The 19,456-nt window shown below is 37.9% G+C and overlaps 1 protein-coding gene and 1 long non-coding RNA gene across 2 annotated transcripts in view; one reads left to right on the top strand and one right to left on the bottom strand.

The window, feature by feature from the left end:
- Window positions 1-19,456, bottom strand: part of LOC127505247 (uncharacterized) — a 29,234-nt gene that overhangs the window by 8,218 nt on the left and 1,560 nt on the right. The gene's annotated exons all lie outside the window — the stretch shown is intronic.
- Window positions 45-19,048, top strand: cd34 (CD34 molecule). Its single transcript, XM_051880674.1, has 5 exons — window positions 45-276; window positions 11,437-11,637; window positions 11,733-11,881; window positions 15,842-15,994; window positions 17,386-19,048. The coding sequence occupies exons 1-5, from the start codon at window positions 201-203 to the stop codon at window positions 17,575-17,577; spliced, it is 771 nt and encodes a 256-aa protein (XP_051736634.1). The 5' UTR covers window positions 45-200; the 3' UTR covers window positions 17,578-19,048.

Here is a 19,456-nt window from a genome sequence, read left to right as displayed (position 1 = left end):
AGAGAGAGAGAGAGAGAGAGAGAGAGAGAGATGTGGGGGGAGTGTAGAGAGGCCATATAAAACCCCTGGAGCACAAGCCATGCTTTATCTTGTGACCCGCTCATTTCTGTTTCAGGCACAGAAAACCCCTAAACTCTTTCAGCCCTGCCCCAGCGCCTGCATACACACTCTCACACACCTCAGCGTGCTCAGAGACCAGAATGGCTGTACGAAGAATGAATGAACTCTGGAAAACCATGGCTCTGGCTTTAATGTTCGGCTTTCTTTTGCTTCACAGTAAGTTTATTTAAAGTCTTTTGTAAGCTGTAAGCTAAATATTGCGTATTACATGCAGCATTTTATCATTGTTTAATCGTTTACATCCTTTTCATGTTCTTATTTTATATTTTGTATCATTGTTTAAGCTTTTTTTGTCCAGATTTATAGGAACATAACCTTATAATTTGTCAGGATTCATCATATTTTAAGCTGTATAAAAACATCACTGATTTTGAGCTCTAATATTTGGTTTTGCTTAGGTTTTTTTTTTTTTTTTTTAAAATAGTCTCATCTTGATTGATGTGACAGCCGGCAGTTTGTAGTGTTTACTCAGAGGAGACAAAGTTAAAAATCTAGCGGGAAACTAAAACAAAGGGCTCTGGCTTAGAGTGGAAACACGCCGTTGATTGTAGTTGTGGGCTATATACTGCTCTCCGTCTGGGTGGAGCTGGCCGAAACATGGGCGTATGTGTGTGTTTTAGGGACTGAAGAGTTTGGAAAAGCCTGGAAACTGTCTGAGGAGTCTGTTCAGCATCTTTATCCTGATCTCTGTGACTGCATGTGGTGAAATTGTCCTTTCGAAAAGCAGACGTACGAATGGATTTATTGTAGACTGAAATGTGGCCCACAGTGTTTGGTTCATGTACTCCTGAAAATAGATGAATGTTTACATTATCAGCCACAGGGATGAAGACAGTCGTGTGTAAACGGCACTCTCTTCTCAGGGAGGTTACCACAGGTCCGTTATTTCAAATAGGAGTAAAAAGAGCTGGTTTGTAAGTGACGCCCATGTGGGCAGGGCAGAGCTGTACGCCCCATTCCCTTTTCCCAAGAGGTGAGTATAGTTTAATGGTGGGAAGTCTAGTTTAAACACAGTGCAACTTCTCAAAAGCGTGGTGGCTGAACCAATCAGACTTTTACCAGGAAACCAGTTGTTAAAATGTAAAAGAAAACAAATATTAGAAAAGAGAAAACTATGATTTTGGTTAGTTGAACTACAAAAATGCACTTCCATGGCAAACAAACACTCACACAGCACATAATCAGTTTTCAAGCTAAATGAAAAATTGAATTATGCAGCCTTGTTAAAGGGAAACCTGCGTAGTTTGCCAAAGCTAGTGTGTAATACGAAATCTGAAGTTAACGTACCCTATATTCCTATAGTTCTCCTCAAATGTCCTGCTCAGTGGCTTTAATAAAAGAGTAATGTGAAACTGTAAACCAGCTGAATTCATTAGGCTGTAACAGCCATGCTGCCGTTTGGAGTTTGCAAGAAGACATTGTTAAAATGAAGCCTCTTCCTCTCCCCACCTAGAGACCGAAAAGCACTACACGTTTCCATTCCCACCAGTCTGTTAAATGCTTGGCACTTTAGTGCAATTGGCACTCCTGTGAGACTTTGCCAATGGACGGTCAGAACATAGCAGCACTTTTCAGCCAACCATGGAAATGTGTGTGCATCAGGTCCAGATGTCGATACGCCATTAAAGTTCATTATATTCAACAGAAAATCTTAAATGCTTGTTATAGTGATTCAAACTGATCTGTGCAGACATTAAACATAATTAGGCCTCTAGGACAATGTTTCTTGTTAACTGACTGCAAATTCTTTGATGCAGATTTAACTAAAACTCTTATAAATATTTGTTTATAAGAGCCATACAAGCATCTATGGCTATTTTCATGACAAGATCTATGTATTTTAACAGAAATAAATAGTGGTACATTAATAACGAAAATCAACAACTGACTCTTATAAAGAAACATCACTCTGGTGACAGAAATGTCACTTTTGTACTGTATTCATTTGATATATTAATGTTGCTCTGGTGCCATATTCAGCTCATTTCATAAGATGCCATGCTTCACTCAAAGCTACATTTTTAATGCTAAAATTAAGAAAATTCTGTCATCATTTAATCACCCTCATGACATTTGAAACCTGTATGACTTCCATCTCTGTAGACTGAAATTTAAGTCGTTATTACTAATACACTTCCCTCATCAATACTCTAATATTCTTGAACCCACATCAATGTGTGCCATTAAAACACAATATCGGAAGGGCATTGACAAAATCCTGAGGAGTGACAAATTTTGGTTGTGAAAGCAATCTTTTGTTCATATGTTGCGTTGGCAGAATTTATTCTTGTAGCTCAAACACCAGAGCCAAGATCATGGGTTTGATTCCCAGAGAATGCATGAACTGATAAAACCTACCTAAACAGCATCTGCTAAATACATAAATGTAAATGTAAATTTACAAAATGGGAAAAACTGATCTGAAAAACTTTCAAATTACGATAACCGAATCAGTTGTTTCAGCATGTGGACACTTAACCACACGCTACAGTTGCTGCAGAATTAAATTAACCGGAGCTAAGTGGCTCAAAAGGGTCAAATTACATGGTATTTGAATAAGGCCTCAGAGGAAAGACTCAGAAGATAGAAGTACTGCATTCCAACTGGCCACCCACTGTTCAAATGTGACAGTGACCTCCCTACACTTTTTGAGGTGTAACCTTCCTCCTCTGATGGATGGAAAAGAGCAAGAAGGAATGATTCGCTATGACAGCCTGTTAGCTGAGCTCACATTCACTCCATAGTTACGTTAACCACCCAAATGACATGCTAAATTTCAGTTACCACCTTTTCCCATGTTGTGAGTTCAGCCATTATACACCCTGGCAGCTATGTGGCATTTCAGTGGACAGGCGCCAAGATGATGGTTGGTGCCGCCCAAGCACCATGGAATATTATTAAATCGGGCTGCATTTTAAGCTCAACGGTGAGTGAGAAAACACCTTCACGCGTCTTTAGCTCCCTGGCAGACCTAGCGTCCCTGACGCAGGTCTTTTCGCAGTCCTAAAACTGCAACTGTGGTGTATTACAGTTAGATATCTGGATAAAATCCAAGGCCTAGATCAACTGTACCAACAGAAGCCAATTCATCCACCCTGATCTGAACCAACACATGGGAACTTCCAAACTATACAATACAGGACGTTAAAAGGCACTATTATCACACACATTTTTATTGCATCGGTCAGTATGAGAAAAGCTATTTAGTGGACAGCAGATGCATATTTTTATGGGTTTAGTCACACAAAGACACATAGTCAAGGCACAGAGGAAGAGGAAGTTAATGCATGCCAGTGCATCATGCATGATAAAATAAAATGGATGGAAGGAGTCACTACAGGGCAAGGAGGGAAATGATAAGCTCATATCTGCATACCTTAGTTCTGTAATATTCTCCTTGGCTGACAATGCACTGTTCGGCCAATAAAAACATGCAGCTGCCAGTTTCTCATGGCCTTTAGCTATTGCCTGGCATTCCTGCAGTCCCAGGCCACTTAACGTCATGTACCCAGGGGTGGGGAGCCTATACACAAATCCTGTAAGATACCTTACATCATTATGATTTGGGTGTGCTCTGTCTCACTGGGCTTTTCACCGATGCATATTGATTAAAACTGAAAGGCTGAAAAAATAAGCAGTTCATTCTCCAAATACGTGAAAAGATCATCTGAGCAAACAGTAATTACGGCAAGTTGTATGCTTAGACATTTATGTCAATCACCCCACTTATAATTAAGAAAAAGATACAAAACAACTATTACGTATCATATTATGAACAAATGCGTACTATCAACTAACATTCATGTTTAATTAGCTGAACATCATCTTAAATGAGAAAAACAAGACAATCTGGATTCATATCAGGGTTTGTTGTTGTTGCTCTTGTGAGTCTGTTACTCTGTAGTTCCCCTGGCACTCCAATGCAGTTTTGAAGTTATTGCGTCTTCACAGCTGGCAGCTTCCAACCACTCTCACTCTGACATAGTGCTCTGGTAATACGAGTACCCAAAAACCTGAGTCCAAACATTAGTGTGTAATTAGCCTGTGGTTCAACAAAATCTGTAACAAGTGGAAACTCCAAGACACTAGTTTGGACCAGACTGCTGGTTGGATCATCGTATTAGTCAAATAACAACTTATAAAGTGACGGCAAAGTTTCAATTTCACAGAAACTCTAGCTGTAACATTCAGGATAAAAACTTTGATGTGAAAATTATGCAACATCCTGTAACTAGCCATATATTTGTGCTTTTTTCCATGATTAAGGTTTTCCTATTGAAAAGTTTTTTTTAAATAGTATAAGCATATGTATAGAAATATATTTTGTAATAAACATCTAAATTAAACAGACAAAATAAATCAAATGAAATACAATAGTATCTAACATAACTAATAGTTATCACAAAATATCTAATATTTATCCACAAAAAAAAAAAAAAAAAACACTTTGTGCTTTTGATGCATTTAAAATAATAATAATAATAATAATAATAATAATAATTGTACCCTATCCATGGACAGTGTCTTTTCATTAAAGGTGCAGATGGTGATCTGGGAAATGCTAACGTTAGCCTGCTAGCATTGAAAGCATACAATCCCACCCTCCCTGCAAATCGCCGTCCAAAGCTACGCCTCCTCCAAAACACATGAACGCGCACAAACACAGCTGCTCTCGACAAAGTGTTAAACTACATCATGTTTCAAGGCACAAAATATTACAATAATAATGAAAGTAAACAACTTAAGAGAGCTTGCTGCTGCAGATTCATTTCGGTGTTGATACTGTTGACATGGATATGCATAATTCTAAGTCTGAGGATGTGAACAGCTCTGGTTAGAATATCACGGGTTGCCATCTCTTAACTATGGTAGTTATGGCGTGAATGCAGCATAAGCTTGTCGTTTTGGAGGAACTGTAAAAGGTGGCTGCTGTTTGCTTGCGGTGCTCATGACTGAGGTCTGTCTGTAATCTGTATAAACTGCATAGCATGAAACGCGCTGATAACGTATGATGTCCGCGCGAACAGGGCGCGCGAGGGAATGTAAAAACATATGTTGACAGGCAGGTAGGACATTGCATTTCATTCGGACCGAAAATAATAATTGGATGAACATTTTATGGTTCTACGCCTTCCACAGACGGTATAAAAATACATTTAGACTGTTTAACATAGTGATTACTATTAGGATCTTAGGAGACTTTCAGCCAGTATAACAAAAAAAAAAAAGTTTCTGTAGAGAATAACCTATTGCACCTTTAATTGCTTATTACGTACAAAGATTGAGCTATATTATTGTTGTTTTTTGTAATACTTGTTACATGCATGTAACTTTATGGAGAAGTTTGCAGTTCTATGGTGGTTTCTGCCATTTTGCCTGAGGAATAAACAGAGTTAATGTGGCTTGGCTGAGCCTCTTTAACCAGTGGGGTAATTAATGTTCAGCAAGCAGCACAACACTGGGGCAATTCTACCTAATGTTCCCTAATTGAAAACATAAGATTTTATCCTTTCCCTGCCATCAAAAGCACGAGGACTTTCTCACAGCAGTCTTTCCTCTTTAACCACACTGTTACAGAGCCCAGGGGATTTGTTACGGTTAGCCAGAAAGTGAGAGAGGGGGCAAAACCCAACCCCAGTTTTTCTTTTGTGTGATGAAAAGTAAAAAAAAAAAAAAAAAAAAAGAGAGAGAGGGAGAGAGATAGACACTTCAATACCCCCACACTCATCTTTCTGTTGTGGCCTTTTCTCCAAGCATTGTATAAGCTGAGCATGGCAGTGGATCAAACATTTAGATATCCAATTACATTGTCTGAATCAATCTGCATGATGATGTCAAAGAACAAGAGCTTGGAAATGGTCCATGGACATCTGCAGACACGCAATGCTTTTGGTGCTGACAGTGAGCTGCAAAAAGAGGAGGCAGCTGGCAGCTAGAGGGGGGTGACAAGATGATGCCTGTTTTGGACAGTAGGGGGTGCTCTTTAAAAAAAATGAGGTTTTATGTATTAAAAACACCAAAATCTTCAACATTCATTAACCAAACCATCAATTAAAATATTATAATATCTGTACTGTATAGATCTAGATGGTTCTTATGGAAATTAACACAGCAAAAACAGTGAATGAGACACTATTGTAGAAGAATAGTAGAGGAATCTATTAGTAGGTGGTCTGTGTATTAAATATACATCTTGAATTGGGTCCAAAGGGGCCAGGAATGGGATCATTACTGTGTGCATTGTTAACGCACTGTCTATAGTTTCTATCTGAGATACCTACATCCTGTCTGGCTTGGGAAACATTCCACACCTGACACTAATTTGATTAATTCCTTCACCTCGTTTTTGTTTTGTCACAAAACAACTGGGCTGCGGGCTCAGTGCTAAGTAAACTCTCAGGATCAGCATGCTCCCTAATGGAAATAGTTCTCCCGTACTTGGGGTGGATAAAGTGACCATTGGATTTTTAGTGTGTTCGTTAAAAGAGCCCATGAAGTTCTTTGACCTTTTGAAAAATAATATTTTGTGATCGCACCAACAAGTGCATCACAGGGGCTTCCGCTTTAAGATTTTTAAAATAAACCAACAAAAAAAGACTACAAATATTTTTTTTTTTTTAAAAAGGGAAAGTTAAATGTTAAATGAAAAAGCCAAGTTTGTCAGAACAAATTTTAAACGTTGGCTTGACAAGTCTTTTAAGAAACTTTTATTACTTAAAACCTCTCTCCCAACAGAGAAAATTAATGACAGAACGATAGATAGAAAAACAGATAGGTAGATAGAGAAGGAATATGGCTGCAGCTGACTGTGATCACCAAGAGATGCTCTCTACGATTTGGGTGGAGGAGAAGCGATGATTCCTAGGCTGCCGTCCAGCTTAGCCGGCTGCAGACGTCAGAGCCTAAAGTACACTGGGAGGAGAGTGGTTCCCTTGAGATCTGTGCATCTGGTGATGGGAGAAAGATGGACTCCACCCTGCTGGACAACACTTTAGGGATTGTTAGAGTGATTGTTAGAGTGCCTACATCCGTCATCACACTCTTTCTTCTTTCGCTGAGATGTTTATTTAGGTTTCTCCTGTTTCAACCCGACCCAGAGATAGGTGAAAGATAGGAGATCTTGAAATGGCATTTTGTCCCGCTAGATAATTAGGTCACAGATCTGAGTGAGGAAGGGAGAACAAGAGGATGTCTTTGTTAGGAAGCTATAGACTGTCCCAGAGTTCAACAAGCTTGTGATTTAAGCATTAATGTGGGTATTTTAGAGATTAAAGAAGTTCCCTTAAGAGCCGTGAAAAGGCAGATTGCTTATCTCTGCATTCCTCCTGGGGATTGAGTTGAGGATACAAACCAGAAGTCAGAATGAAAGCAGACATGCCTTTAGATTCCCAGAAATAAATGTCTCTGGGAAAATTACATCCCAGTGACATCATTTTTAGTCTTATGAGTAGACCCATGGGACATTTAAAGAGACAATGATCAAAACATGACTTAAAATGCTTTGAAATCCAATGAAAAAAAAGGTTATTTGGAGTTCCTGTGCCACTTTTCTAGCTCAGCACAACTCCATATAGATTAAAACAAAATCAAGCTCAATTCTTGAAATCTGAACCCTACAACCAAGACTTAAAGGAACAGTTCACCCAAAACTGAAAATTCTGTCATCTGCATAACTGTCCATTTAATGAGGTACTTACTTTAAAATAACCTAAGCATTTTACAGGCATCGCTCATGTTTTTAGGGAATGTGGAAGAAGGAGGCTTTAGCTCTCAGGTTTGTATCAGAGCTGTCAGGACGTGTCTGGTTAAGCTTACTGCCATACGTCCATTCAGGCACAACTGGGGATTTGGGAAGTCTTTGTCCTGAGATTGTCTCATTACATCAGACCAGACGTGCCAGAACACCATGGAATGGATTAGAGTGATTCCAAAATCTGGAGAGCACATTTAGTCCCTGTTGTGTCACTTTCCTTAGAAAAACAATGATTCCGGTCATATTTCTGTTGTATTGGTGGATGAAAAACATGCACTGAAGCAGTTAGGTGGAGCCACTATTATCACTCTTCCAGATCTCTGTTTATGCTTGCTGTCGGGGCATTCAGAAGTCAGTTTGATGAACAGATCTCACTGCCACACAAATTGTAAAATATATGATATGATAAGAGGAATATCTCATTTGGGATGAAAATGTGATGGGATATGAGTTGTATGCTTTTTGGGGTTGAATTAAAACAACTGACCAACTTCACTGAACTAAAATGTGCATTCTCCAATCTCCAATTTGTCTCATACTGCCATGGTGACCGTTAGCTAATCTTTACCTTTCATCTCTAGCATATCACTTTAGACTATGTGCATATTTGAGGGTGTGTGCAAGTCTATGTGTGATGAATGTAGCTAAGTTCCCAGGTGAAAAAAAAAGTTCATATACTAAAAATTATTCTTTAGTACTTCTTAAGATAATCTTAAGAACATCTAAGTGTACTCAACTGTGCTATTTTGAGACACCATGAAATATGAACTAAAATGTGCTTTTAATATACTGTCTGTGTATTAAAATAATGTCTTTAGTTACCACTTATAGTGTACTACAATTTTTTTGCATATAATACATAAACAAATGTATATAGAAAATGTATGCCTAAGATCTACATAAAACTTATGGATAAAATATATGCATTTTATGCATAAATAAACTCATGCATAAAATTTAAGCATACGTCCAGACAGCATGCTCCCTGACCGCCCACTTAAAAAACTGGAAAGTACTTTCCCAATCTGGATCTCAAACTCAGATTTGACTGGCTGTCTTTGCGCAACACAAGGTTTTCATCAGTCCGACTGGAAACAAAGTTGTGTGTTCACAAGGTTTAATCAGAGGTCTGGCTATGAGAAACAATATTTACATGGAAATTCACGGGTTAGCCAAGACTAACTCCCAAATTGTCTAGGATGACCTCATTCACCTCAAAGATCAGTGTTCCCTGCTATATGGATGATGATGATGTTGTACCACAACACAATCATGTTTGTACACATACCAAGGAAGCACACCTTTTGGATACTGTTTGCATTTGCATTTTTACATCTAGCTATAAAACCCCAAAGTTATGATTTTTGGGATGCACTAATTCTAATCTCACAAACATACCATTTTAAGACAGAAAGTATGGAAAACAGGATGTCGCTACTCTGTCAGCATGTGCTGCTTTTAAAAGTAGGAGGGGTATTTTGTTCTGTGCACAGTTATAGACATTCATTATCATACATGTTAAAATTAATATTGTGGTGCTTCTCATTTGTCGAAAACACACAAATACAGAAGTGTACAAAGGCATTCTCGTATGCTGGTCTTGTTTATGTGATGTTGGGAGAAGAGGGAACATTCTTCCTAACAGTTATTATATCAATAAACATGTCAGGTTTTGGCTTGGGTAAGTCAGCTCTTAGTTTTATTAACATTTTTAAGAGCTGTAGGATACATGCCCAGTTCAACCAATTAAAATATATGGCCAGCCACTCACAGTATCAAGCACGATAGACCCGCTTACAAGATACTCATCTATAAGTATCTGAAAAGAGGGAGGGGTGCTTCACACCCTTAAAAAAAAAAAAAAAAAAAAAAAAAAAAAATCACAAACAGAAAACGAGGTATCATAGCAATCAATGAGATCTCAGCTTGACCAATCATTTCTTTTGGTGTTTTAACTAAAAAGATTCATCAGGGTTCATTGTTCCAGCATTGCTGCCATACAGTACAGTGGCCTTGTTACAGTCACACCTGTTGGGACAAATGTAGAACTAGTTTATGATCAGGGTGTGGCAGATATCTTAGTATTGCTAGTTAGGAAAACACAAGACCACCCAGCATGAGCTCCAGATGGCATTCTGAAGCCTGCGTGACAATGAGTTTGACGGCAAGACGTGTGGTGTCCTAAATGACACCAGAAATTGTTCTAAATTTAGAGCTCAGCGGCTCAAACACCCAATGCCCCCCCAAAAATGTAATCTACTCTTTGCTAAAAAACACTTAAAAGAGTATTCTGGGATCAATAGAAGTTGTGCTCAATCAGAATTTGTGACATGTTAATTGCCACAAAAAAATAATTTCCACTTGTCCTCTGTTTCCTTAAAAAAAGGAAAATTCTGGGTTACAAATTTAAAGTAATGGAAGAGAATGGGGCTAACAGATAGTTTAGCTACAAGATGTAAACAATAAGCATAACTAGTTTGAAAAAAAAAAATTACAACTCAAAAATCAACTACTCAAATACTGTAATGCACCAGTTTTAGCAAAAGAATTAATGTGTTACAATTACAATAATTTATGCTTTTTTATATCCACCAAAAATGTACTTCCATTGTATTTCAGAGCAACCTCAAATTTTTGCTTTTGAGTTGATTGAGCTTAACTTTTATTGCACTCTAAAAGTGAAAAATCAAGTATTTTTCTTATAATGTTACTTTTAGCAAGAACACAAGTTCAATGACTTTCGGATATGGCGTAGTCAGTTGAGGATGCAACACCTAAAACAAATGAGAAAATGAATTCACCCATACTACGCCCAGCCACACGCTTCCTGCATTCCATGCCTCTAGACAAAACTCTTTCTTAAGGAGTGTGATAATGTACAGCAAAGCGAGGGTTATGTTTATTTGCTCAGTCAGTGTCTGCAGCATTACCCTCCTGCTTAAGTTATTAATAATGTAGAGTGGCTGTGCAAACAAGACACATTTTTGGAGAGGGTGGAGACAAAAGGGCATTAAATAACAGGCCAGGCTTTTTTAACCTCTTCTCAACCTCAGGGTTCACCTACCACCCACATGCTACTGTGTGGCAATCTCTGGATGAGGAGCATCTGACACTCAGGTCAATTTGTGATTGCATAGTAATATGCGTGAATGGGTGGCATGGAAACCTTGATTAAAACCCAAACTTTATCATTTCGCAAAACTTTGAAAATTTGTTTTTTAAATTAATATTAGGGTTGCCTGTATCAGTGTTGTATCAGTATGCAGAATTGAGTTGAATGTGAGTTATGAGACGGTTCTTTTAATGAATAGTTAGTAAAGATAAGTTACTGGAAATAAATTAGATTAAAATGAAATGAACAAAGGGGTTCCCCCTCGTAGAAATCGCATTCTGGGGCGGGTAACACAGGGGCACCGCGATACGACCACAAAGGGCACTTTCACTTTCACGATCAAAGGGGCAGGGGGCATGATGTGCCAGCTGTTATGTAACATAGAGCCAACATAATTAAGCAAGGTGAGGTGGAAGTCTAACCTAAAAGCATTTTCTGTGTTTCCGTGTAGGTTGTCAGGGACAGACCACAGCAACTTCAACTAATGCTTCTCCAAACACGGGATCAGCCACGACATCAAATCTGCCAGGGGAAGCAACAACAGTCCCAGTCCCAGTAATAAACACAAAAATGCCAGCAAACTCAACCCCTGTGATCCCTGCTCAAACAACACCTGCTGAACCAAGCATACTTGGCACTTCTGGCCACAATGGTATGAGGCATCAAGAATGTCCAAGAAAATAATTTGAAATTGAAAGTGTTTTTAGTTGGTGAAACTACTATTACTTGATTCTTTGTTATTATTAGCTCCATCAGAAACCACCTCCTCTGGCAACAGCAAAGATGCCGGCCTGACTGAATCCCCACCAAAACAATCAGAAAACACAGCCTCCAATACCCCTTTTGTAGTGAAGCTAAACAATCCGGCCTCAAATCAAGCATCCGAACCTTCTAAAGTAAGTAATTTTGAGTCACTGATTTCATGGATTAGAATTCTGGGTGGAAAAAACAATGGTGCAAAAAGAATGTAATTTGAGAGTTTAATTAAGAACTGTAAGAGTTTTGATCACTGATTTTCATGGGTCAACAGCTTTCATGAAGAATACACAGAAAAGTTTTATGAAATGCGTATGGTTTTTTGTGTAAATTTAATTTAATTTGACTAACGTTAATTTCCTAAACTCAACATTTAGTATTCACATTGTTCAAGTTTCATTATTAGTCAAAAAAAAAAAAAATATATGATTTTGGAATAGAACACCAATTCTGTGGTGTTTGTTACATGTCCCTTACAAAAACAAGTACGGTAAAGGTACAGTGATGGTTACAGATGGTAATACCATGGCACTGATAGTGATTTGGAAGTACTTTGGAGTACCATATAATAATCTTTTTTGGCACTACCATATTTTTGAAAATTTACCAAAGCAGTATTATGGTAATTCTGAAAGCAAAGTACATTCATTTTAGTAGTACCATGGTATATTTCAAAGTACCTTAAAAAATACCATTATATTAGCATCATAATACCGTGGTACTGCTGTAGTAGGGGAGTATCAAAGTATCAAAGTACAAGAGTATTACCATCTAATACCACCAATGTACACCTCCAAAATGCATTTTTTGGCAAGGGAACACTGTGTTTACACTGCATTTACATACTTTTATATTACAGTTAGGCCATAACAGCATCATATGTACACACACGTCCCGTATCTACCCAAAAGGTCATCAGAACAGCTTAACAGTTATCTAAACTCCACTATACAGTTGTCTCTACAACAGTTGAAGACTCTTTGCCAACCCAAACCATTTGGACAGAATGATTTCAGATGTTTTCAGTTGCTGTCATCTGCATCCGTGTACACTGGAAAGGAAGGAAGCTTCGTGTCTGAGAGGATAAAGTTTAGCAAGGCAGTTTGAGCTGTTGATGCCTGTGAGCTCAGATTAGGGAGATCCTGTTTTGTCATTCGCTATAAATAATCCCTGCACACAAAAGATGAATGAGTGGGAGAGAAGAGGGGCTTCCTCTCACTGCTGCCATGCGGTTTATAAACCCAGGAAAGAGGTTAGACAGAAGAAGTGGGGGGAGATGATGAGTATCTATTGTTGGCAAGAACTGATCTGAGACCAGTGAAAGTATAGTGGGTGGGATGATAGCATTGATAGGCCAGTCTGATGCAGGATCAGTCATTTTTTTCCCATCATGATAGGCATTGCTCATTCTGGCATGACACCGTGGCATGACACATCATAACCTAAATGCTTTGTGAAAGGCAGGGAGAGGTACTAAACTACAAAGACTCCTTCCTGTTCACTTCCTCTTTTTGTTTTCTATATTAACAGATAAGTTTCATACAGGGGACGCATGTCAGGAAGAGTGGAAAATGTCTAAAATGGGAAAGCTTAGGAATGCTAAATATCAAGGGTGTAAGTAGGGATGCTAGGGACATAATCCCTACCAATATTCAGCAATACTGAATTGTATAGCAATAATTTTGATTTAAAAAAAAAAATTATATATGTAACCAGTGCTGTTGTAATTTTGGACATATCTGAAATGGGTCCATTGGCATTCCCAGAGAAGTCAAAGTAAATACGTAAGAAAACTGCACTCTTTCAAGGACGTGCATTTAGTGCATGGACAAGCGTTAGCAATAGCCTACATGCACAGTTCAGTTGAATGATAAAGTTTAAGCTTCTTTAACTTCAACTTGATGTCGTTAAACTGAATGTATAAGGCAAACTGTTAGCTCAAATATCCACAAAATTAAAAACAACACTGAAATAATCTCTTATTCAGTGTTGTTTTTAATTTTGTGGATATTTGAGCTAACAGTGTGGATTATCTGTCAATCGGATGCACGTGAAATTTGTGTTCATTTCTACAGCAACAGTAAACTCCCAGTCTAGTTAATAGGTCAGACAGTATATTTTTGATATTAAAATAAAGTGATGTGCAGAGTCATCAAGAGCGCTCTGAATATATATATTATATATAGAGTATTACATATACATTATGTATAGGCCTATGTACTCTGATGCTGATGAGAGATGTTGATGGTTGCACTATGGACAGAGTAAATGTAAAATCTATTAAACTGCCTTTAACTTATAACATTACAGAATTGATTAATTGAAATCAATATCAACTAAAAACCTTAATGTCAATCCCTAAATAAAGTTTTATATATATATATATACATATACAGGTGCTGGTCATATAATTAGAATATAATCAAAAAGTTGATTTATTTCACTAATTCCATTCAAAAAGTGAAACTTGTATATTATATTCATTCATTACGCACAGACTGATATATTTCAAATGTTTATTTCTTTTAATTTTGATGATTATAACTGACAACTAAGGAAAATCGCAAATTCAGTATCTCAGAAAATTAGAATATTACTTAAGACCAATACAAAGAAAGGATTTTTAGAAATCTTGGCCAACTGAAAAGTATGAACATGAAAAGTATGAGCATGTACAGCACTCAATACTTAGTTGGGGCTCCTTTTGCCTGAATTACTGCAGCAATGCGGCGTGGCATGGAGTCGATCAGTCTGTGGCACTGCTCAGGTGTTATAAGGTTATAAAGCCCAGGTTGCTCTGATAGTGGCCTTCAGCTCTTCTGCATTGTTGGGTCTGGCATATCGCATCTTCCTCTTCACAATACCCCATAGATTTTCTATGGGGTTAAGGTCAGGTGAGTTTGCTGGCCGATTAAGAACAGGGATACCATGGTCCTTAAACCAGGTACTGGTAGCTTTGGCATTGTGTGCAGGTGCCAAGTCCTGTTGGAAAATAAAATCTGCATCTCCATAAAGTTGGTCAGCAGCAGGAAGCATGAAGTGCTCTAAAACTTCCTGGTATACGGCTGCGTTGACCTTGGACCTCAGAAAACACAGTGGACCAACACCAGCAGATGACATGGCACCCCAAACCATCACTGACTGTGGAAACTTTACACTGGACCTCAAGCAACATGGATTGTGTGCCTCTCCTCTCTTCCTCCAGACTCTGGGACCCTGATTTCCAAAGGAAATGCAAAATTTACTTTCATCAGAGAACATAACTTTGGACCACTCAGCAGCAGTCCAGTCTTTTTTGTCTTTAGCCCAGGCGAGACGCTTCTGACGCTGTCTGTTGTTCAAGAGTGGCTTGACACAAGGAATGTGACAGCTGAAACCCATGTCTTGCATACGTCTGTGCATAGTGGTTCTTGAAGCACTGACTCCAGCTGCAGTCCACTCTTTGTGAATCTCCCCCACATTTTTGAATGGGTTTTGTTTCACAATCCTCTCCAGGGTGCGGTTATCCCTATTGCTTGTACACTTTTTTCTACCACATCTTTTCCTTCCCTTCGCCTCTCTATTAATGTGCTTGGACACAGAGCTCTGTGAACAGCCAGCCTCTGTTGCAATGACCTTTTGTGTCTTGCCCTCCTTGTGCAAGGTGTCAATGGTCGTCTTTTGGACAACTGTCAAGTCAGCAGTCTTCCCCATGATTGTGTAGCCTACAGAACTAGACTGAGAGACCATTTAAAGGCCTTTGCAGGTGTTTTAAGTTAATTAGCTGATTAGAGTGTGGCACCAGGTGTCTTCAATATTGAACCTCTTCATAATATTCTAATTTTCTGAGATACTGAATTTGGGATTTTCCTTAGTTGTCAGTTATAATCATCAAAATTAAAAGAAATAAACATTTGAAATATATCAGTCTGTGTGTAATGAATGAATATAATATACAAGTTTCACTTTTTGAATGGAATTAGTGAAATAAATCAACTTTTTGATGATATTCTAATTATATGACCAGCACCTGTATATATATTATGTCCCCACCAATGTCAAAATCAAACCTATGCCCTTGCTATAAATGATCATGATCATGTTTATGTTTTTCTCTACAGACTAGTGATATTAAAGAAGACAATGCCAACTCTGGGTCTTCTCCTGTGGTTTTCGTGTCTGTGCTGGTGACCGGCTTACTGCTTGCTGCCATAATAATCGGCATATACTACTTCAAGTGCCATCGGCGAAGCAACGGCAAAGGCATGAAACTGGTGAGTACCAGCCCAAAGAGTCAGACTTAATGAACCCCAAAAAAACATCCCTCATTTCCTACTTTTCCTGCAGTCTAAACCCCCAAATCGATGACTTCAACAACTGTATCTCCACCACCAAGTGTTCCCAATCAAATTCCCATTTTGAATGTGCTATGCACACATTTTAATTGCAAAGTTTAGTGTATTTGGTAAGAAAGTGTTGCCAAGCTTCTAATTAAGAAGGAAACAATTGGCAGCATATCAGTGCAGCGCAAAGTTCCTCCAGCACACGCCCAATCTAATGTTCAGAACCACAACACATGCTAGTGAAACACAAACCGTTTCATCTCCTTGCCAATAGTTCTAAGCTGTTTTCCTTCTCTGTTAAATGATGTCAAATTATGAATTTGAAAGAAAGTGCACTTCATCGGACCTCAAAAAGAGACTTACAATAAAAAAAAACTAAAAAAAAAACATACATTTCATAAGCCATATGCTGCTCAATGAAAGCTTTAGCTTTGAAGATGCATCATGAAATATATTCCATCAAATAAAAATGATTTTATAGCAGTTTTCATATTCTGCTCAAAGAACACACTGACCTTATTTTAAGGGTCTTGCTCATTAAAGGGATAGTTCACCCAAAAATTAAAATTCTGTTATCATTTACTCACCCTCAAGTTCCGAACCTGTGTACATTTCTTTGTTCTGCTGTACCCAAAGGAAGATATTTGGAAGAATGTTTGTAACCAAGCAGATCTCGCCCCTCATTGACTACCTTCTTCCAAATATCTTCCAAGTTGAGGGTGAGTAAATGATGACAGAATTTTCATTTTTGGGTGAACTATCCCTTTAAGTGGTGATTTACAAAAGTCCTGAAAGAAATTTAAAATCTTTCATAATTAAAAATCAGATACTGTAGTGTTTAATGCATTGTGATGTTTAGTAAGTAGTAATTTAGTAAACACTTTAATTCAAAACAATTCACAGTACACATATAGGACGACCTCTAAGAAGTCTGTAAACCTCTAAAATGTTGGGTTTTTTTAATGTCTCAAATTATTACATCTCTTTTAAATTGTTATTGTTTTTGGTTTTTGGTTGTTGGACTGAGAACTTGAAGGCTAAATACAGAGCGAATTGAGACGTCTAATTAAATCTTCTGCTGCTTCTCCTATGACAAATGGTCAATCTCACATACATCTTCTCTAGAGTTTCTGAATACATCTTAACAATGTCAGATCTCGATATAAACTCAATATGAACTCTCATCAAAGAAACATCTCAGGCAAAGTTGAAATAAACTCTGTTAAGTCTTCTGAGCTAGCTTCTGATGATAATAATAATAATAAATAGTATAAAAAGCAAAATAAAAAAGTAAAATCTGTTTGTATCTTGTTTTCCTACAGGCTGAGGAGTCATACATGGCTGATGAGGAGAACCAGGGCAATACTCTGGTGTCTGTGGCCCCTCTGAACCAACCCGAGCCTCAGGAAAAACCAAGTCTTAACGGAGAGTCACAAGAGGCAGTGAAGCCCCAAACTCCCCCTGCCGCCACCAATGGCCACTCTACCACCAAGACGGCAGACACAGAGCTGTGAATGAGCCGTTCTGCCATCAAGGGTCTGGGTGAAACGCTCAGCCCCTGTTTCTTAAACCCAACTCAATCTACTGCATATTGACCTTGGCCGTCAGAAGGCACGAGGGAGACAAAGACTCAAATTCCCACATTTACATGTAAATATCATGCAAAATGTTCCACTTAAAGTCATACGGAATTAAAAACACATCTGAATCAAAGTTATAGCTATGGGATACAAATATATAGGATAAAAAAATGGGATAAATGTTATGAAAGTTGTAAAATGGCAGTTATGACAGTGATGATTTATAATGAGAACATCATTTAAACTTAATCATATGATGCAACAAAAATCGTTTTAGTCCAAGAGGTGCATCCCTTGAGTATAATACTACTGTGGGGTGGGGAACCTTTCCCATGAGTCATTGCTAGCTTCCATTAGTACAGCCAGGACTGGAACATAACACTGGGAAGATTCATGCTCCTGTCCCAGCGCTCCACAGCTAAGTGTAAATCCCATCACACCATAAAGAAACACTCAGAATCCATTGGGTGCGAGTTGTGGATTTGTTTGCGTTGTTTCTAGACTGTATGAAATGTTCTATATGTTCGTCTTTGTGTATAGTATGATTTGACTAGTTAATAGTCTTGTATAATTTTGTTAATATCACTGCATGACAAAGTAATGATTTCTGGAGTTGGTGAGTATAAAAAAAAAACAGTTTAAGCATCAACATGAACTCCATTTCATTGCTGCAAACAACACTTAACATAAAATCCAACAAATTAGGTTTGCTGCAAAGCCCGTTAGCACTCAGGGTGACAGCTAAATATTATCTGACATTTCTGGATTGAGTTACACCATACTTTGTAAACCAGTATTATGCTCTTTTTGTAATATTTTTATTCTAGACATCTAGATGTAGTGTTTATGGACTGACTGAATGACTGACTAAATCGTTTGAATAACCTGCCTTAATTATTAGAACCTTCTTGGGTGGGTGTGTTTTATTTTGTATCTACATTTGCTACTACACTGTACATAAATCATTAGGCAAAGAAAGTATGTAATTGTGCAGCCACGAAACCCTGGACCATTGCCTTTAGTTTTAATAGATTCACTACAATACAACAAGAAACAGTGCAGACATAAAGAAAATTTCTACACTATTTGTCAACCCATTTCTTGTTTAAATACTTCACATTTCTTCAAAAGATTTCTGACACAAGACTGACTAAACCTTGGGGTCAAAATTTGGTGCTAGAGTGACTGTATCTCTTGAAATAAACCAACAGAAAATGAAATTATATGTTGTAAGGTTCAATATGAATATATGAGCATATATACATATGAATATCATGTCCTTTATTTCAACTATGACATTTTGTTTTAACATTCCGGTGTTCTGTTATATTTTGGATCGGTGTACTAGCATTGTGTTAAACTGATGTATGTTTGTGATAGGAATAAAGTTTTGGAAAATAAATCAGTACATGCTCACTATTCATTTCTACTTTACCCCATTGAGACCTCGTCTTTGTGTGCCTTGGATCTATATTATGCAATGTTTCATTTATTTGGCTGCTGGGCTGTTTACTCAAGAGCTTTTTGTTTGATATGATATGCACACATATGTTCTCTCTTCATCTCTCTCTCTCTCATTCCTCTACACACGTGCAAAAATTTGGCTGGTATCTAAAGGCCATTTAAGCAAACAGCTGGTTTGTGTAAGAGACGGTAATGACATCATAGTGAAGGGATTCGGGTGGGGCTCAGTGGTCCCTAATCAGTTTAAGAGAAAGCAAGTTAGCGTTTATGTGTTACTGACTGCTGAGTTCTGTGACTGATCACCCTAAAATTAAAAGCTGTTAATGGGATAATAATGATATCACAAATA

The sequence above is a fragment of the Ctenopharyngodon idella genome, chromosome 22 (assembly GCF_019924925.1).
Source record: "Ctenopharyngodon idella isolate HZGC_01 chromosome 22, HZGC01, whole genome shotgun sequence".
NCBI classification, from domain to species: Eukaryota; Metazoa; Chordata; class Actinopteri; order Cypriniformes; family Xenocyprididae; genus Ctenopharyngodon; species Ctenopharyngodon idella.
Note: the sequence above shows the minus strand (reverse complement) of the source record. Positions and strands in the feature narration are given on the sequence as shown.